The 24,314-nt window shown below is 38.7% G+C and overlaps 1 protein-coding gene across 3 annotated transcripts in view; it reads left to right on the top strand.

Moving 5' to 3' along the window:
* The window catches only part of RANBP2 (RAN binding protein 2), a 100,489-nt gene that overhangs the window by 58,909 nt on the left and 17,266 nt on the right, over positions 1–24,314 (top strand). Inside the window, exons 18-24 of one of the 3 annotated variants that reach the window (XM_006763884.2) lie at positions 1,280–1,415; positions 4,717–4,811; positions 6,414–11,190; positions 14,794–14,964; positions 15,573–15,665; positions 15,958–16,136; positions 22,338–22,542. In XM_006763884.2, the coding sequence (XP_006763947.1) occupies positions 1,280–1,415; positions 4,717–4,811; positions 6,414–11,190; positions 14,794–14,964; positions 15,573–15,665; positions 15,958–16,136; positions 22,338–22,542 (5,656 nt within the window). Of the gene's footprint in view, positions 1–1,279; positions 1,416–4,716; positions 4,812–6,413; positions 11,191–14,793; positions 14,965–15,572; positions 15,666–15,957; positions 16,137–22,337; positions 22,543–24,314 lie in introns of those variants that run through there. The other 2 variants (XM_015564005.1, XM_015564006.1) reach the window with 2 other exon arrangements.

Raw genomic sequence — 24,314 nt, 5'->3', positions numbered from 1 at the left:
AGAAGCTGGGCTCATGGCTGGCGATCACAGTGGTGGCGACGGGAGCCCCTCCTGCCTTCTCTGTGGCAGTGCTAAGGATGCCCGACTGATGGCTTAGCCGTCAGTCAGACATCTCCCAAGGGCTCCCGGACTGTGAGAGGGCACAGGCCAGGCTGAGGGACACACGCGCCCCCGGCCCCCACCCCCCACCCCAGTGAATGAATTTCGTGCACCAGGCCTCTAGTTATGTACATAATATAGGGTGGGGCAAAAGTAGGTTTATAGTTGTGAGTATGCAAAACAGTTGATTCTTGTATTATTATTTATTAATTATTGTATTATTTTCCATGCACACAACTGTAAATATATTTTTGCCTCACCCTGTGTATTCTCAGTAAATATTAGTTTTTTCTTTTCTAGTGGAGCATTTGAGCATCACTTTGAAGGATAAGTAGTGTTTTGTTACATCATATGTGTATAATTGGAAAGCTGGTATTGGGAGGTAATTTAGAATGTTGAAGTAGTCCACATGAACCGAAGGGTAAAGCAGTATGGAAAGAATATATGCTGGAAGGATATTTGGGATAATACTGCTGAGGACATGAATGTCAGAGATAGAAACTTAATTTATAGCTACTTGGCTAGAGCTGAACTTTAGAATGATTAATTTAGGCAAGTGTAGAATGGAAATGGAGATGAGGCCATTTAGGCAGTTAGTTGTTTAGGCTAGAGCTAACTCTAATCTAGAGTGAGTGAATTAGGTAATGGTACTAAGGAATGAAAGAATGGGAGCAAATGAATTGTTAACACATTAAGGATCATGTTCTTAATTATCAGAATTAAGAATCTGGTAATCAGCTCTTATTGCAGTGGTTCTCAACCTTCCTAATGCCGTGACCCTTTAATATAGTTCCTCATGTTGTGGTGACCCCCAACCATAAAATTATTTTCATTGCTACCTCATAACTGTAATTTTGCTACTGTTATAAATAGTAATGTAAATATCTGATATGCAGGATGTATTTTCATTGTTACAAGTTGAACATGATTAAAGCATAGTGATTAATCACAAAAACAATATGTAATTATATATGTATTTTCCAATGGTCTTAGGCGACCCCTGTGAAAGGGTCGTTCGACCCCCAAAGGGGTCGCGACCCACAGGTTGAGAACCGCTGTCTTATTGGACTGTAGAGTCTCTTAAAGGGCATCATCAGCTATTTAAAATATTTGTTTGCTCCGTCACTGTTTCTGGCATTATAGAATTGCTTAAAATTTTGTTCTTTTCTTCTTCCAACAGAAAGAAATGCAGGAATTGAAACTAAATAGCAGTAACTTGGGGTCCCCTCATCGTTGGCCTACAGAAGGTTATGGACCAGATTCAGTGCCTGATGGATATCAGGGATCACAGACTTTTCATGGGGCTCCATTAACAGGTGAGTTGGTATCTGGATATGTTAGTAAATCACTGTGTCTTCTTTATATAGATCACTCGTGAAACCACCTTATTATGTACATATATTTGTTTACATATATATGTATGTGTCTGCTTATATGTTACATAAGCTGTCTTTGGTTTTACTGAGATATTTAAAACTCCAATGAGAAACAAAATAAGCTTTATTTGATACTGTGTATATAAAGGCTTAAAGAATATTCCTTTAATGCCGATGTCATAGGAGCTGAGATTGAGGTAGAGGTATTCCTTATAATTGAAAAATGTTAATTGATATCATTATGCATTAAGATATGCCTAATTAAAAACTCAGGAATTATTTTGATGAGATAACCAAAGGTATGACATTAATAGGAAATCTTGTTTTAAAATACCATGGTCATACATAAAAGGAAGGAGTTTAAGGTTAGATCATATTAGATTTTGAAGTTGTGTTGTATCACTTACCGACCTCTCAGAGCCAGTTTGTCTATTTAAAGCATGGAGATAATAATACCTGACTCACATGGTAATTGTGAGCATTTGTGTAAGTATGGGTATGTATTAGGTGCTTACTTACAGTAAACACTAATGAACAAAAGGGTATGAATAGTATCTTCTGTGGGTTGTCTCTGTGCAGAAGTGCTAATCACAGTAACCCAGAGTGGTAGGTACTATTACTAATCCTAATTTTATAGATGAGGAAATGGGTTTAGAAAAGTTAAGTAACTCATCCATTATTGTAGAAGGTAATTATTGGTAAAGAGTTGGGGTTCAAACTCCAGTGGTCTGATGTTAAAGCCATTTGCCAGTATGCTACATTGCACTCAGGCACCCAGAAATGATGTCAAAAATAGATTGCTTTTACATGAGACAGATTCCTGAAATGGTAGTAGTACATATTTTTTTTTAATTGGTTTTAACCCAGGAAAGATTTGGAATGCTTTAATCTAGTTTATATTAGTACATGTGTATGATAGCCTTTTGGGGCAATACTTAAGGTTGCCCCACTATCCTCTTGTGACAGTGTCTTCTAAATGCAGGTAAAATAAATAGTACACTTCTACTTACTAAATGTCGTAAGTCGTAGACAAATATATGAGATGTCGAGAGTTCAACATTGCTTACTTAAAAACCCTGTGTACTATATAGAGTCTTGTGCAGAGGGAATAAGTAAACTGTCTAGCCTTTTCTAAGGCTTTTTGAGTGCTGTCTGAATTGATTATTTGGCATCTGTTGGATCACAATTTCCATTTCTTTTGTACAGGCGTAAAAGGTTGTTAAACAAATGTAAATATAACACTCAAATTGTCTCAATTTATTCTTGCAATTACCCTATAAAATGTGTGAGAAAATGGGAGATCCTAAATGGCTAATTGACAAGGTCTTAAAACAGCTTTGTGGCCCGAAAGCAGAGCTCAAATCTCTTGATTACCATTCCTGTGTTTACAGATTTGTTTTTCTTAATGAAAGTAAAAATATACCAAGATGTATCTTGTCTTTTGAAAGTAAGATGATTTAAAAAATGATTAATAAACTTATAGGAAATATTAAGATGTATTGAACAATAAAGAAAATGAAAAGCTAACAATATCACAAAGATTTCTACTAACATCTTGGAGCATTTCTTTCTGCTCTTTTCTCTTTGTAAACAAAAGAATTTTTAATGAGACCTTTACTATGTTATGATGTATGTAGATAAGATAGCCTGTTTTTAAATATTATTTTAAGTTCTGAGCACGTGGCTATTAAGTATTTTTTGAAAATACATTAATGAATGTACTATACCATCATGTAGAAGTACTGCAAATTTTATTCCCTTATTTTTGTTATTTCTACTTTTTGCTATTATAAGTAATACTGTGGGCACATTTCCAGGATTGTAGCATCTTTTAAAAATGCTTCTGTGTTTGGAAATTGCCTTACAGAAAAGCTATGCATGTTTACGCTCTTATCACTGACATCTACTAATGCCCTTCTCTTTGTATTCTTACCTAGTGTTAACTATTATCAGATTATAAAAACCTTAGCCAATTTTTAAGAACAAAAATACTGTCACTAGGCATTCTGAACACTTTATAATCTTTTATATTTCCTGAGTTACCTTTTCACTTCGTGCTTTTTGTAATAGGTTTATAAGAACTCTTTAATAGTTGGTTGTTGTATGTGTATGTGTGTGGTGCTGTTTTTTGTTTTTGTTTTTTTACTATTTAAACAGTCACTAGTCATTGATAAGGTCACTAAATTTCATACTTTATTATTCTTGGCTCATGTCCATCAGCTTGTTCTATGCCTATTTTCTCCCCGGAATATTTCAAAATAATCATGTTCACCAGGCAGTTCCATTTGTTTTCCAAAATCAGTCTTGGGCTTCTCTGCAATTTTTTTAGTCAGGCTAGCTTTTTTTAGGTCTTTTTCAGTGCGTGTCAGAATTAATAGTTTAGCATCTCTTGAGTCACAATTTTTATTTCTTCTTTCGTGTAAAGGCCTGAATAATCTTTAAGTTGTATTGTTTTCTGGTAAAACTTTTATTAAACAGATCAAGCAAATGACTGTTGGTAGTTTTGCCATCAGTATGAGTGTCTTCTAGTTGTTGATTTCCTGATAAAACTCACATAAAACAGATCAGATGGAGGAAATAGTTTGGACCTTGGAATGAGTGTCAGTCATGATGTGTCCTCCCCACCTTCACCCCAAGAAACATTTTGTGTTATTTATGAGATCCTTTTTCATGGATTATCAGGTGATTTTTGACCTGGACATTCTAAGCTTGAGTTTAGAAAATACAACCTTGTCTTGTGCAGATTTTCTAGGCTCACTTCAAAAAATGGCCCTGGGGCCATCAGGTACATTTTGGTTCCTTAAACCAGCGGTTGCCAACCTTTCGGACTTCACAGACCACCAGTTGGCGACCGCTGCCTTAAACCCTTCCTGTGACTAGTGTGTTCTCAATATTTCTGTTGTTGGAACATGGCTATGTGCTCACATCATACCACTTTTTCTTGAAAAGTTGACCAGCTACTTCCTTCTTGCTTTTTTGATGTTTATTGTGAGGTGCTTATTCTTGTTGACTACTACCATGCTCTTAATTCTCATGTGTCATATTTAGCAGTTTTTCCTAGTTTGTCATTTGATCATTTGATAATCATCTTTATGGTATATTTTGATATAGAAATTAAAAACACTTTGATGTAGTTTTAAATCTTTTTGATTTCTGTTGCTTTTGTATTTATAGTTCTTGCCTAGATGGTCTTAACTGTAGTATAGATTTTTTTAACAGTGTTTTCTTTTATTTTTTTTAGTTGCAACTACTGGCACTTCAGTATATTATAGTCAGTCACCAGCATATAATTCCCAGTATCTTCTCAGACCAGCAGCTAATGTTACTCCCACAAAGGTAACAAATAATTTACACATTTATAAATATCTCCTTTTTAATTGTTCAGGCTTATTTCAAATACATTCAAGAAGTAGTTCAGCATTAAAACTTCTAAGTCTCACAAGATAGAGATATTTTAAATTTCTCTCCAGATACAGAAGTTATACTTCCTAGTCATCTTATTTTTATCTATACTAATAAAAGGGTAATATGCTAATTAGACCAGGATACCTTCCGGGAGACCTTCCGGATGTCCTTCCGGACAAAGCCATGGTGGCGGGGCCGAGGCAGAGGCGTTTAGAGGCTATTAGGCTGGCAGGTGTGGGCAGTTGGGTGTGGGCATTTGCAGGGAGCAGTTGGGGGCGAGCAGGTCGGCAGGCAGAGTGATTAATGGTGATCAGTCAGGCAGGCAGGTGAGTGGTTAGGAGCCAGTGGTCCTGGATTGCAAGAGGGATGTCCGACTGCTGGTTTAGGCCTGATCCCAACCGGTAGTCGGACATCCCCCAACGGGTCCCAGATTGGAGAGGGTGCAGGCTAGGCTGAGGGACACCCCCTCTCCCTGCCCCCCCGCACGAATTTCATGCACCATTCCCCTAGTGTAATAATAAGTGAATGTTTAGAATATGTTTAAATGGGTGGTGGTGGTTGGTTCTTCATCTTTCTGTTTTGGCAGAAATAGGAGTAGAACCTCCTATTGCTAAAGTTACCATGTTCAGGTGTGTAGTAGCTAAGACCCAATATTACAATAGTAGTTGAATGTGAAGCTTAAAGACAGAGGGTTTGAGTGCTAGGGCCCTGGCTTTTCTGCTTATTGTGACCTGGGGCAAGTGTCTTACCCTCTCTATACATTAGTTGCCTCATATGTGAAATGAGGATAATAATGCCTTAATTCATAGGGTTTTTGAGGATATTAAAATGAGTTAATATATGTAAAATACTTAGAATATTGCTCATTAGGCACATTAGTAACAGCTCGATAATTGCTAGTCTTTGTCATTATTATTCTTTAAATACGATTTTGTGTGGATTTTAAAGAGAGGAAGGGGGAAGGGGGGGGAGAGAGAGAGAGAAAGAGAGAAACATCAGTGAGAGAAAACCATCAATCTTCTGCCTCCTGCATGTCCCCTACTGGGAATTGACCCCACAACATGGGCATGTGCCCTGACCAGGAATCAAATCAGTGACCTCTCCATGTGCATGGGATAATGCTCAACCAACTGAACCACACCAGCCAAGGCCATCATCATCATCATCATTATTGTTAACATCATCTGACACATTGATAAATAAAGAAGAAGATATTTATACTATTCATTTATTTTTTTATTGGAGAATTAAATTTTTTTAATTTAAATTCTTTATTGTTGAAAGTATTAGAGAATTAAGTTTTTAAGATGCTGTCATGAGTTAAGACAATTTTTATTATATGCCAAGAAGGAATATAATTGTAAATACCTTTGTAGTAATGCTATCTTCTCTTAATGATGCACCACATACCCAATGATACCTTTACCTTATAATACTTATGTTTGTGGTTTGTTAAAATTGGTTTGTATCTAGTAGTTACTTACAGTTTTTAGGTACAAATTTACATGAATTTAACCTTTTTTTCTCTTTTAGGGTCCAGTTTATGGCATGAATAGGCTTCCACCTCAGCAGCATATTTATGCCTATTCACAACAGATGCACACACCACCTGTGCAAAGCACATCTGCTTGTATGTTCTCTCAAGAGATGTATGGTCCTCCACTGCGTTTTGAGTCTCCTGCCACAGGAATTTTGTCACCTAGGGGTGATGATTATTTTAATTACAATATTCAACAGACAAGCACAAACCCACCTTTGCCAGAACCAGGTTATTTCACAAAACCTCCAGTTGCAGCTCATGCTTCAAGATCTGCAGAATCAAAGGTTATAGAATTTGGTAAAACTAATTTTGTTCAGCCCATGCCAGGTGAAGGAATAAGGCCGTCTTTGACAGCACCTGCACATACAACACAGCCACCTTTTAAATTTAACTCCAACTTCAAATCAAATGATGGTGATTTCACGTTTTCCTCACCACAGGTTGTGACACAGCCCCCTTCTATGACTTACAATAATAGCGAAAGCCTTTTAGGTCTTTTGACTTCGGAAAAACCTTTGCAAGGAGATGGTTACAGTGGAGCAAAAGCTAGTCAAACTATTGGATCTCGAAATACGTTCAATTTTGGAAGTAAAAATGTACCTGGAATTTCATTCACTGAAAACATAGGCCCAAATCAAAAGAACTCTGGTTTTTGTCGAAGTGATGATATATTTACTTTGCATGGTCCAGGGAAATCAGTGTTTGGAACACCTGCCCCAGAGGTGGCCAACAAGAATCATGAAGCAGATGGAGGGAGTGCCCATGGTGATGACGATGATGATGGCCCTCACTTTGAGCCTGTGGTTCCTCTTCCTGATAAGATTGAAGTAAAGACTGGTGAGGAAGATGAAGAAGAATTCTTTTGCAATCGTGCAAAATTGTTCCGTTTTGATGCAGAATCCAAAGAATGGAAGGAACGTGGAATTGGCAATGTAAAGATACTAAGACATAAAACATCTGGTAAAATTCGCCTTCTAATGAGACGAGAGCAAGTATTGAAAATATGTGCAAATCATTACATCAGTCCAGATATGAAATTGACACCAAATGCTGGATCAGACAGATCTTTTGTATGGCATGCTCTTGATTATGCAGATGAGTTCCCCAAACCAGAACAACTTGCTATTAGATTCAAAACTCCTGAGGAAGCAGCACTTTTTAAGTGTAAGTTTGAAGAGGCCCAGAATATTTTAAAAACCTCAGGAGCAAAGGTAACCACAACAAATAAGGCTATGAGAATCGTAAAAGAACCTGCAAGTCATGGTAATAAGGATATTTGCAAATCAGATGTGAGAAACGTGAATTTTGAATTTCAGGTAGCAAAGAAGGAAGGGTCTTGGTGGCATTGTAACAGCTGTTCATTAAAAAATGCTGCAACTGCTAAGAAATGTGTTTCATGCCAGAATCTAAACCCAAGCAATAAAGAGCTCCTTGGCCCAGCATTAGTTGAAACTATTCCCACTCTTAAAACTAGCCCAGAAAATACTCCAGATAGGTTTGCGTTGATGATTCCAAAGAATGAAGGTCACTGGGATTGTAGTATTTGTTTAGTGAGAAACGAACCTACCGTATCTAGATGCATTGCATGCCAGAATACAAAGTCTGCTAACAAAGGTGGCTCTTTATTTGTTCAGCAACCTTCCTTTAAATTTGGCCAGGGAGATCTTCCTAAGTCTGTTGACAATGATTTCAGATCTGTTTTTTCTGTAAAGGAAGGACAGTGGGATTGCAGTGTGTGTTTGGTACAAAATGAAGGAAGCTCTTCAAGATGTATTGCCTGTGATAATTCAAGAAAACAGAATTTACCTACTGTTTCAGCCCCTGCTTCTTGTAAGTTTGGTGCTTCAGAGATAAATAAAACTCCTAAGAGTGGATTTGAGGACATGTTTGCTAAAAAGGATGGACAGTGGGATTGCAGTGTATGCTTGGTACGAAATGAAGCAAATGCTGCAAAGTGTGCTGCCTGTCATAATCCCGGTAAACCAAGTGTGTCTTCAGCTGTTCCAGTACCTGCCTCTTTTAAGTTTAGTACTTCAGAGACAAGCAAGGCCACCAAGAGTGGATTTGAAGGAATGTTCACCAAGAAGGAAGGTCAGTGGGATTGTAGTGTTTGCTTTGTGCGAAATGAAGCAAGTACTACCAAATGTGCTGCTTGTCAGAATCCAAGTGCACAAAATCAGCCTACTCCTGCTGTTTCAGCATCTGCCTCTTCAGAGACATGCAAGGCCACAAAGAGTGGATTTGAAGGAATGTTCACCAAGAAGGAAGGACAGTGGGATTGTAGTGTTTGCTTTGTGCAAAATGAGAGTTCGTCCTTAAAATGTGTGGCTTGTGATGCCTCTAAACCAACTCATAAACCTAACCCGGAAGCGTCTTCAGCTTTCACATTGGGCTCAAAAGCTAAGTTAAGTGACTCTTCTGGAAATCAGGTGGGAACAGGATTTAAAAGTAACTTTTCAGAAAAAGCTTTTAAATTTGGCATCACAGAACAAGGATTTAAATTTGGGCATATGGATCAAGAAAATACACCTTCATTTACATTTCAGAGTTCTAATACAGACTCTAATTCAACAATAGAAGGATTTAATTTTTCTGTTCCTGTGCTTGCTGATGGATTTAAATTTGGCATTCAGGAACTGGGAAATCAAGAGAAGAAGAGTGAAAAACCACTTGAAAATGACAATGATTTTCAGGCTCAGGGTGTTAGCAGTCAGAAGAATGATACTGGTGTGGTATTTGGTCAAACTGGAAGCACTTTTACCTTTGCAGATCTTGCAAAATCAACTTCAGGAGAAGGATTTCAATTTGGCAAAAAAGACCCTAATTTCAAGGGATTTTCAGGTGCTGGAGAAAAATTATTCTCATTACAAAGTGGTAAAAAGGCTGATAAAGCTGACACTTCTACTGACATTGAGAAAGATGATGATGCCTATAAGACTGAGGACAGTGATGACATCCATTTTGAACCAGTAGTACAAATGCCCGAAAAAGTAGAACTTGTAACAGGAGAAGAAGATGAAAAAGTTCTTTATTCACAGCGGGTAAAGTTATTTAGATTTGATGCTGAGATAAGTCAGTGGAAAGAAAGGGGCTTGGGGAACTTAAAAATTCTCAAAAATGAGGTCAATGGCAAACTAAGAATGTTAATGCGAAGAGAGCAAGTGCTAAAAGTGTGTGCTAATCATTGGATAACGACTACAATGAACCTGAAGCCTTTATCTGGATCAGATAGAGCATGGATGTGGTTAGCTAGTGATTTTTCTGATGGTGATGCCAAACTAGAGCAGCTGGCAGCAAAATTTAAAACACCAGAGCTTGCTGAAGAATTCAAGCAGAAATTTGAGGAATGCCAGCGACTTCTATTAGATATACCACTTCAAACTCCCCATAAGTTGGTGGATACTGGGAGAGCTGCCAAATTAATACAGAGAGCTGAAGAAATGAAGAGTGGACTAAAAGATTTCAAAACAGTTTTGACAAATGATCAAACAAAAGTCACTGAGGAAGAAAGTAAGAATTCAGATGCAGGTGCTGTCAGTGTTTCAGACATAACCACAAAGCCAAATCCTGAAAACACTGGACCCACAGTAGAGTGGAGTAACTATGATTTAAGGGAAGATGCTTTGGATGATAGTGTAAGTAGTAGCTCAGTACATGCTTCTCCACTGGCAAGTAGCCCTGTGAGAAAAAATCTCTTCCGTTTTGGTGAGTCAACAACAGGATTTAACTTTAGTTTTAAATCTGCTTTGAGTCCATCTAAGTCTCCTGCCTTGTTGAATCAAAGTGGGACCACAGTTGGCAATGATGAAGAATCTGATGTTACTCAAGAAGAGGAGAGAGATGGACAGTACTTTGAACCTGTTGTACCTTTGCCTGATCTAGTTGAAGTATCTAGTGGTGAGGAAAATGAACAAGTTGTTTTTAGTCACAGAGCAAAACTCTATAGATATGATAAAGATGTTGGTCAGTGGAAAGAAAGAGGCATTGGTGATATAAAGATTTTACAGAATTATGATAATAAGCAAGTTCGCATAGTGATGAGAAGGGACCAAGTGTTAAAACTTTGTGCCAATCACAGAATAACTCCAGATATGACTTTGCAAAATATGAAAGGGACAGAAAGAGTGTGGGTGTGGACTGCATGTGATTTTGCAGATGGAGAACGAAAAGTAGAACATTTAGCTGTCCGATTTAAACTACAGGATGTTGCAGACTCATTTAAGAAAATATTTGATGAAGCAAAAATAGCCCAAGAAAAAGATTCTTTGATAACACCTCATGTTTCTTTTTCGACAACTCCAAGAGAGTCACCATGTGGCAGAATTGCTGTAGCTGTATTAGAAGAAACCACAAAAGAGAGGACAGATTTACTTCAGGGCGACGATATAGCAGATGCAACCTCAGAAGTTGGAGATGTGTCTAGCACATCTGAAATAGCAACTAAAGCAGTAGTTTCTCCTCCAAAGTTTGTATTTGGTTCAGAATCTGTTAAAAGCATTTTTGGTAGTGAAAAATCAAAACCATTTACATTTGGCAACAGTTCAGCTACTGGGTCTTTGTTTGGATTTAGTTTTAATGCACCTTTAAAAACCAGTGAAACTAGTTCAGGAGTTCAGAGTGGATCTGAAAGAGAAGTGGAACCTAATAATTGTGAAGAATCAAAGAACTCTGATATTAAGCAGTCTCCAGATGGCAAAGTACAAAATCTCTTTGCTGCTTTTCCAAAGGAAGAGTTCTCAACTAATTACACATTTAAGACACCAGAAAAGGGTAAGCACTTAGTCTTAATAGATTAAGCAAATTTTTATTTTGAATTTTTCTTTTTAATGTTTACCTTGATGCAGATTCTTTTTAGGATACTAATGTTTTACTAAAAATTGGGTCATAAACACAGTGCTTTGTGAACAGCTAAATCACATTTGTGCAAAATTTTTTCTCTCAAAATTATTTTACCTGTGAGTATTCAAACAGTAACAGAGAGTATGTGTGTAAGTTTGGAGATTTGAATAACTGGAAGATACTTATATCGTACTTAAGGCAGAGCACATGAACCCAATGCAGTACAGAACTTCAGTCACTTGTACTTGAGTCATGAACATTAACTTGAGTCTGTTTTCTTTCTTTTTTCTTAAGTATTCATTCTTTAAGTTATTGTTATTTTCTTGTCACTCAAAAGGAAAAACAAAAAAACATGGTACTGAGATGCTCACATTTTATGTAAGTTAGTCTTGCCACTCTATTAAATGAACAAAGAATGAACCTCTTGGATAAATGAATATGTAAAATGGCCAAATTGGCTTAAATTGAGGGACTCTGGCTTTTTATATTTTAACATCATATTCACTTTGATTCTCATTATGTTCAAAAATTAAATACTCTTTATTTTCTAGGGTTTAATTTTAGTCTTTTTAAATCTAATCCAATGGCCTTTTGGACCAGCACTCCTTCCTCACAGCCTGAGAACAAAGGTATAGAGTGAGCATTCTCAGTATGAGATGACAGCAGTTTTTTAGCAGCTGGTAGACTTTAGAAAAGTAACTGTGGCTGTTTGAAATTAAGTACTTAACACTACAGTGTGCATGTTAAAGAATGTCAGTTTAAAAGCAAGTAACTTTTGACTGGTGGTATAATACCATTTAATGCTGTTTTTTAATGTACTTGGATGTCATGTTTCTCACTATTGCATAACATTATTTTGAGATCTATTAGGTCTTTACCTTTTGCTGCTTTGTACTTCATTACTCCATTATTTATTTTGCTTAATAAAGACCTATATTTTACTAACCCTTTTCTTTAGCCACTAATGTCAGCCTGTATCCAAACATGTGACGGTAATAGCATGCATACAACATGAAACAGTGCGTCCCCTTACGGCCATTCTTTTTGGACATGTTTCAGAAAATTAATTGTATTTGAAAGTGTGCCCATTTTTAATATCCACCTGTTATGTTATTCCTGGTATGTTATGTATGTAGTACAGATCTTTTATAAAAGAGAGTGGAATCTCTTAAAGACCTTCAAGGGCACAAATTAGGGAAATGAAAACTCCATATTAGTGTCTAATAACATATCTTTAGCAACTGTGTTATAGGTTGCCAAACAAGTACATTGATAAAATGACAATCCTTGATTTTTGGGGTCTTCAGTTATAAAGTTATGTCCATTTTATTACTAGCTAAAGCAACTCTTAAGCTTTATTTTAAAGTGTGCAGTCTTTGAGAAATTATGTGAAAAGTCTGGCTTTTTTCTATAAAGGATATATACTTACAGACTCTGGGCCCTCCGTTAAGAATCCCTGGCCTACATGCAAATTTACCAATATGCTACTTCTGTTTCAAATTTGAGTGTGTCAGAGTCCCAAAGGATCTTAGAGACAAAGACTCTAAAACATGAGGAAAACTAGGGCCCAGCGGGCTGTTCATTATATCCAAGTTGTCTTTACTAGCTCACAACAGAACTGGAACAAGAATCTGTTCTTAAGGTGTTTTGTACTATCCCTGGCTAGGAATTACTATTTTTGTAATGAAAGAGAGCGAAAGGCAAATTTAATGTTGCTAAAGGGCTCTAGTTCTCCAGATCAGTGCCATCCCATAGAAATAAATATGGCCTATGTGTGTAATATAAAAATTTCCAGTAGCTATATTAAAAATAAAAAGAAACAGGTGAACAAAGAGAAAAGATGAAATTAATTTTAATAGTTACTCAGTTTAACCCATTATATCCGAAGTAACATTTAAAATTCTGATCAATATAACAAAACGAGGTATATTCTTTTTGTTTTTGGTGCCAAGTCTATGAAATCCACTGTGTATTTTAAACTTGTAGCACATCTCAGTTTGGACACATTTTAATTGCTTAATGGCCACACTGGCTCGGCTGCCATATTGGACAGTTCCAGTTGGTACAGAACAGGGGTCCTCAAACTTTTTAAACAGGGGGCCAGTTCACTGTCCCTCAGACCGTTGGAGGGCCGGACTATAGTTTAAAAAAAAAAACTATGAACAAATTCCTATGCACACTGCACATATCTTATTTTGAAGAAAACAAAATGGGAACAAATACAATATTTGTATTTGCATGTGGCCCGCGGACCGTAGTTTGAGGACCCCTGGTACAGAGCATGCTTCATAAGTTGTTTACCATTTATCAGTTCCTTTGCCCAGAAATTCTTTTTTTTGTTTTGTTTTTGTTTTGTTAATTCTTACACTAGGACATTTTTTCCATTGACTTTTAGAGAGAGTGGAAAGGAAGGAAGGGGGGGAGGGGGAGGGAGAGAGAGAGAGAGAGAGAGAGAAAGAGAGAGAGACAGACAGACAGACAGACACAGACACGTGCCCCGACCTGGGCGTGGGATCAAACCTGCAACCCAGGTATGTACCCTTGACTGGGAATCAAACCTGTGACCCTTTGGTCCATGGGCTGACGCTCCAGTCACTGAGCGACACCGGCCAGGGGCAGAAATTCTTTTTTATAAACCAGAGCAGATTGTATGAAGAATTCCTTTTCTCTCCATTTTTTAATTTTTGCCTTTTTTGTTGTCCTTGTTGGTTTTTCAGCTATAGTAATTGTATTAAATTTTTACAGTATTTAGTATTACTTACCTATAGGATAACTTTTTATTTAATTTTATCTATTATCACTTTTGGAAACATTCAAAACTGGATGTAACTCTAATCACCTGCCATCTTGGCAATTGTTAACTTGTGGCAACTAATCAAAGTAGGGCTTGCACTAGTTTTATATTTACACTTTGTTTTTACTTGTGATTGCTTTGATTTTTTTCAGTTGTTGAAAATGCATGCGTATTTTGCCTAACTATTGTGTATGTCAAATATGGTTATAGCAGCACTTTTAAAATTATAGCCATTAATAATAACATTTTTTCAATGATCAGTAAGTAAAAGCAGGATTTTATTTTTTTAATTCTCACCTGTGGATATATTTTTATAGATTTTAGAGAGAGAGAAAGGGTGAGGGAGAGAGAAACATCAATTGGTTGCCTCCTGTTTGTACCCCAACTGGGGATTGAACCTGCTACCTAGGTATGTTCCCTGACGGAATTGAACCCATGACCTCTTGGTACGTGGGACAATACAGCCAACTGAGCCACACTGGCCAGGGTGATTTTTTTGTTTTTTAAATAGATTTTGTGCTCACTAAGGGTTTTTGATAGAACATTAAATTCTATATCCTTGTCTACTACTGATTGTAATTACTATTTTAGAGTTCTGTCCACATCAAAGTATATGTGCTTTTACTAGTATGTTATTTTAACCTACAGATAAGTTCCATGGTTTTTATTTTCAGTTAGAATACTGATGTTAATACTGATTTAACACCTGTCTTTATCAATTTTTTTGACTTGTATTATAGCAAAAGAGAAGATAAAGCCTGAAGACCCTCCCTCAGATGAGGATGTTCTTATTGTATATGAGCTAACCCCAACTCCGGAGCACAGAGCTCTTGCAAGCAAACTTAAACTTCCTCCAACTTTCTTCTGCTATAAGAATAGACCAGATTATGTTAGCGAAGAAGAAGAGGATGGTAAATCTTTCGTTATTTTATAAAAGCATTCTTTTTATGCTAATCTTAGTAATTGGGAGGTGTGGTTAATTTATATTAAGCCTGCTCTTAGAACCCTCACTGCTGTCCTTGCAGATAGATAGATGTTTATCCTAAATATATGTGTAAATAGCCAATGGATGTAATGATGTATTAAGTAACAATTTTTTGAATGACTACCATGAGCAGGGCGGGCATTTTGAGGCAGTTGAAAACCATCATAATATCCTCAAAGTTTTAGAGGAGGACGGGTTTGATCGTAGAAAAGTTTGTGTGCCATATCAGAGTTTTTTTAAAGCGGGTCTACAGAAAAGTTTCAGTAGAACCACTTGGATAATGGTATAAAAGGTTGGGTTGTGGTTCATGGAGGTAGGTAGATGAGCTAAAATGATAATAGAGCAGCTCAAACAAGAGGCGAGTTTTCAGTGAGATTTCTATCCGAAGGTGCATTAGAGATATATAATTGTCAAAATGATTGCTGTTTGCATGTGGGGAGTAAGGAAAAGTCTGAAGTTGGAGATAATTTCTAGATTTCGGGCTAGGAAAACACTAGAAATTCTTTTATTTAATAAAATCAATTATACTTTAAGATGAAGATTTTGAAACAGCTGTCAAGAAACTTAATGGAAAACTATATCTGGATGACTCAGAAAAATATAAACCATTAGAAAAAAGTGTAACAGGTATGTAAAGTTAAAATTACTAATTGTTTTTTAAAAAATCTTTTATTTGAAAGGAACCTCCCAATTTGATTATTTTTGTAATTACCAACTTTATTATGTAATATGCCTGTGGTGATTTAAAGTATTTTAAAACAATATGAAGTGAAAAATACTGTTCTGTTAGTTCTTGTTTTCCATTGGCACTTAGGTCATGTTACCTGAGTCTGTTGTAAAATTGGGCCATTGTAAAATAGTTGTACTTCATCTACTTTTATCTTAACTTTCTTTTGCGTGTGTTGTATGGGATTTTCAGAAAATGAGAAAGAATGCATTATTGTTTGGGAAAAGAAACCAACAGTTGAAGAGAAGGCAAAAGCAGATACATTAAAACTTCCACCTACATTTTTTTGTGGAGTCGGCAGTGATACCGATGAGGACAATGGAAATGGGGAAGACTTTCAGTCAGAGCTTCAAAAAGTTCAGGAAGCCCAAGTAAGGACACTTTCATTGTTTTTCTTTTGGCTTAGTTGGCTTTGTTGATATAATAAGCCAGAATGTTCTTACCAAATGGTAATAATGTGTTTTGGCTAGCAAACGTATTAGGCATCTACTAGTTTAGTCAACTATGTCTAGGGAAGGTGGACTTTTCATAGATGACTAAAAAGGTTCACCCCTCTGTGTATGCTCGGTTTTGGGGAATGGGGTGGCATAAACTATGCAGATATTTCTAAGAATGCCTACCACAATACCAAGAACAGTATTAAGTGGTTCATTTTTCATATAAGTTAGTTTATTCTACAGTGGGCAGAGTGGATAGGAAATACAGCATTTGAAACCTAGTTCCCTTGGCTTATTTTGTACCTTGCTTTTTCAATAATTTCGTGATTTGATTACTTTCTTAGCTCAAATGTAGTGATAATTTGAGTAGCTATCAACACCTTGGTGTTTTAATTTATATTTCACAGAAATTGGAAGAGAAGGTCCCTGTCTAGTAGTTTTTATAATCTATTGATATGTATTCAGAATGGTCCTTGTCCCCTCAAGTAATACTGTTTTATTGTTGGAAAGGTAAAGTGAAATAAAGTCCTGGAGTTAGTTATGAATGCAATGGTTTAATTAAAGGATCTGTAGCTACAGAGAGATGTGGTCCAGTACATGGTCTGTGTCTTTAAGAAATTTACTACCCTTCATAGTCTGTGACTGAGGATTCTAGTTGGCTGCTTTTTCCAGTTGTCCACCTAGGATGTGGCAACTATTCAGTAGGTTTTAATTTATCAGTACAATGGTCATCAGCTAATATAATGACATCCCTTTCTCATTTTTGACTAATAGATTTATTTGTGGAAGTTCTTTTGGTAGTTTTTGCATCATTAGCCTCTATGCTAAATAAATCTACAGATTTAAAGAGAGGAGAGGAGAGGGAGAGAAAGAGAGAGAGGAGAAGAGAGGGGAGAGGAGGGGAGGGGCGGGGAGGGCCATCACTGTGAGAGAAAAATCTAGAAACATTGATGGATCGGCTGATGGATTATCTGACTCCCATATGTGCCCCAACTGGGGAACAAACCTGCCACCCTTTGGTGTATGGGGCGGTGCTCCAACCAACTGACCACACCAGCTAGGGCAAAATAATGCAATATAAATGTGCATCATTCTTATGTACAAAACTTAAAAAATAAAACTGGAAAATACTTTTAATGTTGATGTGCAGACTGAATTGTACATTATTTATTCTTTTCCTACCTTGTGGTGCCAAAGCTTGTTACGCAAGGATTTGATATCTTTTTTCAGTTTTTTGTCAACCATGCTGTCTATAGCTGTTGAAATATTTTATTTGAGGTTATTAATGTATTACTTCAAAGCATTTTATAACAAAATCTTATAAAATATTTTGTAACATCATAATGTTCATTAAGTAGCAACTAGGAGCTCTTCCAAAATAACTTTGTTACAGAGTTAAATGTAATAAGTCACTGAAAATATTGAAAAAAATGCTATAAAATTATAACTTTGCAGGAGAGGACCTTTTGATACACAGTTGAAAGAGAGAACTAAAAATGATTAAAGTCAAAACATGTTATAATGGGTGTAGATTTCCATCCTTTTAGAATACATTATTCCTACTTCACACTCAGCATAAATCATATTGGGTTATGAAAGGTCTGCAGATATGCATCCCTGGCACAAAATGACTATGTATGGTATTTAGAGTTTACTATGAGCTAGCACTGTGCTGAGGATTGGGGATACAGTTTTGAACAAGACAAATAAATAATTTGCTTTGTCTAACAGGAGTTTTTCATTCAGGGCATGTGTTAGAAGTTGAATTAAAGCACACCCATCCCCCAAGTAATGTCGCCTATGTTTATTGCGATGCAATTCAGATACAATTTTGAAGTGTACAATTCAGTGGTTTTTAGTACATTCGCATGGTGTGCAACCATAAACACAGTAATTTTAGAAATTTTCATCATCGCAAAAAGGAGTCTTGTAACCTTTGGTAGTCATTACCCTTTCTTATTTCCACTCAACTCCTGTAGCTCTAGTTAACCACAGTTGTACTTTATGTCACTGTAGATTTGCCTATGGTAGAGATTCCCTATGAGTAGGTCATAATATGTTATCATTTGTATATGCTTCTTTTACTTATTTGTTTCTAGGGGGTATTCACATTGCAACATATATCTGTATTTCATTTTCTATGGTTGATGATATCCCATTATATGGAAAATAGCACGTTTTAGTTGTCTGTTCATCTGTTGTGGCCATCTGGTTTGTTTCCACTTTTTGGCTATTATAAGTAACTAGGGGCCTGGTGCATGAAATTCTGGGGGGGGGGCTGTAGGGAGGGGGAGTGATTCCTCAGCCCAGCCTGCATCCTCTCTAATCAGGGACCCCCTGGGGGATGTCTGACCGCCGATTTAGGCCCGATCCCTGTGGAATCGGGCCTAAACAGGCGGTCGGACATCCCTCTTGCAATCTGGGACTGCTGGCTTCTAACCACTCACCTGCCTGCCGACCTGACCGCCCCAATTGCCTCTGCCTGATCACCTCTAACTGCCCTCCCTGCCAGCCTGATGTCACCCCTAACTTTCCTCCCCTATCAGCCTGATCGCCCCAACTGCCTCTTCCTGCCTCATCGCCCCTAACTGCCCTCCCTGCCAGCCTGATCTTGCCCCCAACTGCCCTCCCCTGCTGGCCTAATTCCCCCACTGCCTCTTCCTCGGCCCCCACCACCATGGCTTTGTTTGGAAGGAAGTTGGACGTCCGGAAGATGGCCAGTCGACCAGGTTAATTAGCATATTACCCTTTTATTAGTATGGATAGATTATATAGGATAGGATTGCTTAAATGGCGGGGATAGGGGAGTCCTTAAATGGTGGGGATAGGGGAGTCTTTTTCGGCAGGAGGAGATGCTCTTGGCAAACAAAAACACATAATCCCTTTATCTGAACTGATAGCCAGCCTTATGCACTATGCTACCAAACCGGTCATGAAAAAATTGAACCTCTTTCTTACACCTTACTCCAAACAGCTGTTGCCCTTACAACTCCTCAGCCCCCACCTTAGGTTCGGCCTTTGCAGTTCACCCAGATTAGGTTCTGATTGGTTGGTTTCTATGCCAGTGTCAAAAGCCCCACCTCCTAGGCAGCCATTGGCTCTTCACACTTCACCCAGATTAGGTTCTGATTGGTCAGTTTCTATGCCAGTCACCATCAAAAGCTCCGCCTCCTAGGCAGCCATTGGCTCTTGGCACTTCACTCAGATTTGATTCTCATTGGTTGCTTTCTGTGCCAGTGAGCCTGTCTCTGGTCCTGATCAAAGAGGTGGGGCTGATCAGCAGACCCTGAGGAGGCCCGGAGAGAAACAGAGGCACGGCTGCTGGCGAAACCAGGAGAGAAAGAGAGGCAATGGCTGATCAACAGCTTCCATGGAGGCTGGGGATCAGATCCTGCCTCTCTTTCTGCAGGCCTCTCTCTGGGCCTGATCCACAGCCCCCTTGGCAGTCAGTGCTGGGTTGCTGCCCCCGCACCGGCTGCAGTCAGTGCTGGGTCGCTATGGCAACCCAGCACTGACTTTAACGGTATTTGGTTGAGCCTTGGCCATTATGGACCCTTGCTCTTTACTAGATACTAGAGGCCCAATGCATGAAATTCATGCACGGGATGGGGGAGAGGGTCCCTCAGCCCAGCCTGCACCCTCTCCAATCCGGGACCTCTCTGGGGATGTCCGACTGCTGGTTTAGTACCGATCCCTGCAGTTGGTCATCCATCTTGCAATCTGGGACCACTGGCTCCTAACTGCTCACCTGCCTGCCTGCCTGTTCACCCCTAACCACCTCTGCCTGCTTGCCTGAGGCCCCTAACTGCTCCCCTGCTGATCTGATTGCTCCTAATTGCCCTCCCCTGCTGGCCTGATCGCCCCTAACTGCCCTTCCCTGTCGGCCTGATCGCCCCCTAACTGCCCTTCCCTGCCGGCCTGATCACCTGTAACTGCCTCTTCTTTGGCCCCTGCCACCGTGGCTTTGTCTGGAAGGACATCTGGAAGATGTCTGGTCTAATTAGCATATTACCCTTTTATTAGTATAGATTGCTGTGATACTCTAAGACATTTGACACAAACATAAGAATGAATTTTCCTTGCTGTTTCAGTATATTAAAAAATAACCTTTTTCATTTGCATTAATATCTTTATATACTTAAGTAGAATTCACTTTTGTAGTATGTATATGTGTGTATGTGTTTTCTATGGGTTCGTATGCATACTTGAATTCTGTAATTCCCACCACAGACAAGATATTGAGCAAATCCTCTCCCACCCATAATCTCTGGCTACTCATCTGTTTTCTGTTTCTGTTTTTGCCTTTTCCAGATTAACATATAAAAACTAGAGACCCAGTGCACGAAATTTGTGCACTTGGGGTAGTGGGTAGGGAGGGGGATCTCTCAGCTTGGCCTGCACCCTCTCACAGTCTGGGAGCCCTCGGGGGATGGAGAGCAGGCCTAAGCCAGCGGTCAGACATCCTTAGTGCTGCTGCAGAGGCGAGAGAGGCTCCTGCTACAGCTGCTGTGCTTGCCAGCTGTGAGCCCTGCTTCTGGCTGAGTGGCGCTCCCCTTGTGGCAGCACACTGACCACCAGGGGGCAGCTCCTGCGTTGAGCACCTGCCCCCTGGTGCTCAGTGTGTGTCATAGCGACCAGTCGTTCCTCTGTTTGATTGGTTTGCATATTAGCCTTTTATTATATAAAAATGGAATCATATGTTACCTTTGATACCAGTTTTTTTCCACTTGGCATAATGCCCTTGAAATTTGTCCAAGTTATTGTGTTATAGTAACATTATATTTATAACTAGGTAGCATTCGATTGTGTGGATGCACCACAGTTTATTCATTAATCCATTGAAGGTTATTTTCAGTTTCTCTTTGTTTATCCTCATCTGAAGGTATTTTTTCCATTAATTTTTTATTTTTTAAAGAGAGAGTGGAAGGGAGAGAGGAAGGAGAGAAAGACAAGAGAGAGAGAGAGAGAAAGAGAGAGAGAGAAAGGGAGGGAGAGAAAGAGATTGATGTGAGAGAGACACTTTGATCTGTTGCCTCCTGCACCCATCCTGATCTCCCTGGGGATCAAGCCCATAACCGAGGTACTGGGAATCAAACCCTTGACCCTTTGGTTTGAAGGGCCAATGCGCTAACCACTGAGCAAATGGACCAGGGCAAGCTACAAAAATGTGTAAATAATAAGGGCTGGCAATTTGAGCACTTAAGAGATTGCATTGTGCCATTGTGACATTCTTTTGAGTTAATAAGTATATCGTATTATTTGTAACCAGTCTTTTTCCTTATGAAGAACTCAAAGGAAATTCCCTCTATATATTGCCCACCGTCTATATATTGTCCTATAAAATTTTAAATTTCTGTTACTGTATTTTCCCATTAGATTCTTTTAAAATTATAAAATTCCCATTTGGTTCTTTTTTTATACTTTCTGTTTCTTTGCTGAGAACTTCTATGTTTTCATTTGTTTTAAGAGTATTTGTCCCCTGACCAGAATTGAACCCAGGACCCTTCAGTCCCCAGGCCAATGCTCTATCCACTGAGCCAAACCAGCTAGAACTTGTCGGGACGTTTTCCATCTATGCAATTGACAGCTCCAGTTTTTTGTTTGTTTTGTAAATCTTCACCCAACAATATGCTTTCATTGATTTTAGATAGGAAGGATGAAAGAGGGAGAAAAAAACATTGATCGGTTGCCTCCTGTACTCATCCCCACCAGGGATTGAACCCCCAGCCTAATTATGTACCCTGACTGGGAATTGAACTTGCAACCTTTTAGTGTATGGGATGATGCTCCAATCAACTGAGCCACTGCCTAGGATGACAGCTCTAATTTTATGGACTCTTCTGGGAGGAGGGGTGAAAAGCCCTCACAAGGTTCTCACTACTAGATTATGCCTGAAGGTTTAGAGTCTTAATCTTCTTGCTTTCATTCACCTTTCACGGGCTTTTTCTAAGTGCTTTATCTGTTTACTAGTAAATTCAGTTTGGTTGTAGGTATTAGGGGAGATAGGATGGAGTATGGAATGGGAGAGATAAGGTGAAGTGTGCTACTCCATTTTGTTTGGAACCCCAAGTCCTTGATTTCTTTTAAAATAGGGTATAAGATCCTTTTTGTCAGTTTCTTATTACTTCTTTTCAGAAATCCCACAATGAGGAAATAACTAGCATGGCTGACAGTGTGTGTACAGGTGGAACTAAAGTGACTGTACCATTTTTATGCAAATCTGAAGAACCTGATTTTATAACCAAATCTATTTGCTCATCATCTACTTTTTCTGGAACTGTGGACAAACCTGTGGATTTGTCTACTAGAAAGGACAATGATGCAGATTCTACAAGCCAAGGTAAAATTTGATACATGTTTACAAAAACCTTCTAGGCATACATTATGTAATGTACCTGTATGTTTGAAAAGATATCAATCCTAGAAACTCCCTGTCTTAAAACAAATTTTGTAATATACAAATGGGCATAAGATATTTGTTGTAATAATTAGAAATTACTTCCTTTTTATTGTTAGAGTTCAGAATAAATGACACTACCTGAGAATAAATGACGATAGTTTGCTTACATGGAAATTTTCTTTGTGATGTTATTTTTATTTGTAGTTCCCCCTTATTCACAGGGGATATGTTTCAAGCCTGAAACTGTAGATAGTACCGAACCCCATATACTCCCTTTTCTCCCCCTTTATATATAAACTAGAGGCCTGGTGCATGAAAATCATGCACTCGGTGGAGGGTGAGTCCCTCAGCCTGGCCTGCGCCCTCTCACAGTCTGGGAGCCTTCAGAGGATGTCGGCCTGACGGTGGGGAAGCGGGCCTCAGCTGGCAGTCAGACATCTTCAGCGCAGCTGCCCTGTGCTTGCCAGCCCAGCTCAGGGCTTCTGGCTGAGTGGTGCTCCCCCTGTGGGAGCGCACTCACCACCAGGGGGCAGCTCCTGCCTTGAGTGTCTGTCCCTGGTGGTCAGTGTGCATCATAGCTAGGGTTGCTCCGCCATCTGTTCCATTTGCTTATTAGCCTTTTATTATATAGGATATACACTCATCTCTGGGTATCTGTGGGGGAATGGTTCCAGAATCCCCTTCCGTTCCCTACCAAAATCTGTGGATGCTCAATTCCTGTATGTAAAATATAGTGTTTCCATACAAACTACACACATCCTCTTGCATACTTTAAATCTTCTCTAGATTACTTATAATACCTAATACAATGTACATAATTTGTAAATAGTTGTTGCTGTATTGTTTAGCAGGGGTGGAGAACCTTTTTTCTGCTAAGAGAGCCATTTGGATATTTACAACAACATTCTCGGGCCATACAAAATTATCACCTTAAAATTAGCCTGCTATATTTGGTCAAACATTTAACTCATCCCTAATGCCTTAAGAGGGCTAGACCAAATTATTTTGTGGGCCTTATATGGCCTGTGGGCCAACTTTCCCCACCCCTAATTTAGGGGATAATGGCAAGGAAAAAAGTATACTTGTTCAATATAAAGGGAATCACAGTAGGCCTAAGCACATAGTATAGCAATGTTTTTTGTTGTTGAATATTTTTTACCTGCAGTTGGTTGAATTCAAGGATGATGCAGAACCTGCAGACTGACATATTGACCTATAATAAAATTCAATTTATAAATTAGTTACAGTAAGAGATTAAAACAGTAATAGTAAAATAGAACAATTAATACAATATCTACACTAATAAAAGAGAAACATGGTAATTGGTGTACGACCGCTACCCTTCCCATTGGCTAATCCCCCTGTCACTCACAGAGTAGGGCCGAGATATGCAAATTAACTGGCAGCCAAGATGGCGGCCGGCAGCCAGGCAGCTGATGCGAACAGGGAGCCTTGCTTGCTTCAGTGACGGAGAGCTCCAGCGTTCCCCGCCTGCCTTGCCGGCCTCTCAGCTGCACTCTAAGCAACATTGTAACACATACAGAAGCTAAACAAAACCGGGGGCTTCAGCCAACAGAACTGCAACATTGTTTAAAATAGAGAAGGGTAAAAAAAGGCAAGAAATCTGCTTTCAGCAGCGGAGGTCTCATAGCTGGAGCCGAGCCTCAGAGCTAAAGCTGGTGGCCTAGAATTAAAAAAAAGGATGATATATT

Source organism: Myotis davidii, unplaced genomic scaffold (assembly GCF_000327345.1).
Source record: "Myotis davidii unplaced genomic scaffold, ASM32734v1 scaffold979, whole genome shotgun sequence".
NCBI lineage: Eukaryota > Metazoa > Chordata > Mammalia > Chiroptera > Vespertilionidae > Myotis > Myotis davidii.
Note: the sequence above shows the minus strand (reverse complement) of the source record. Positions and strands in the feature narration are given on the sequence as shown.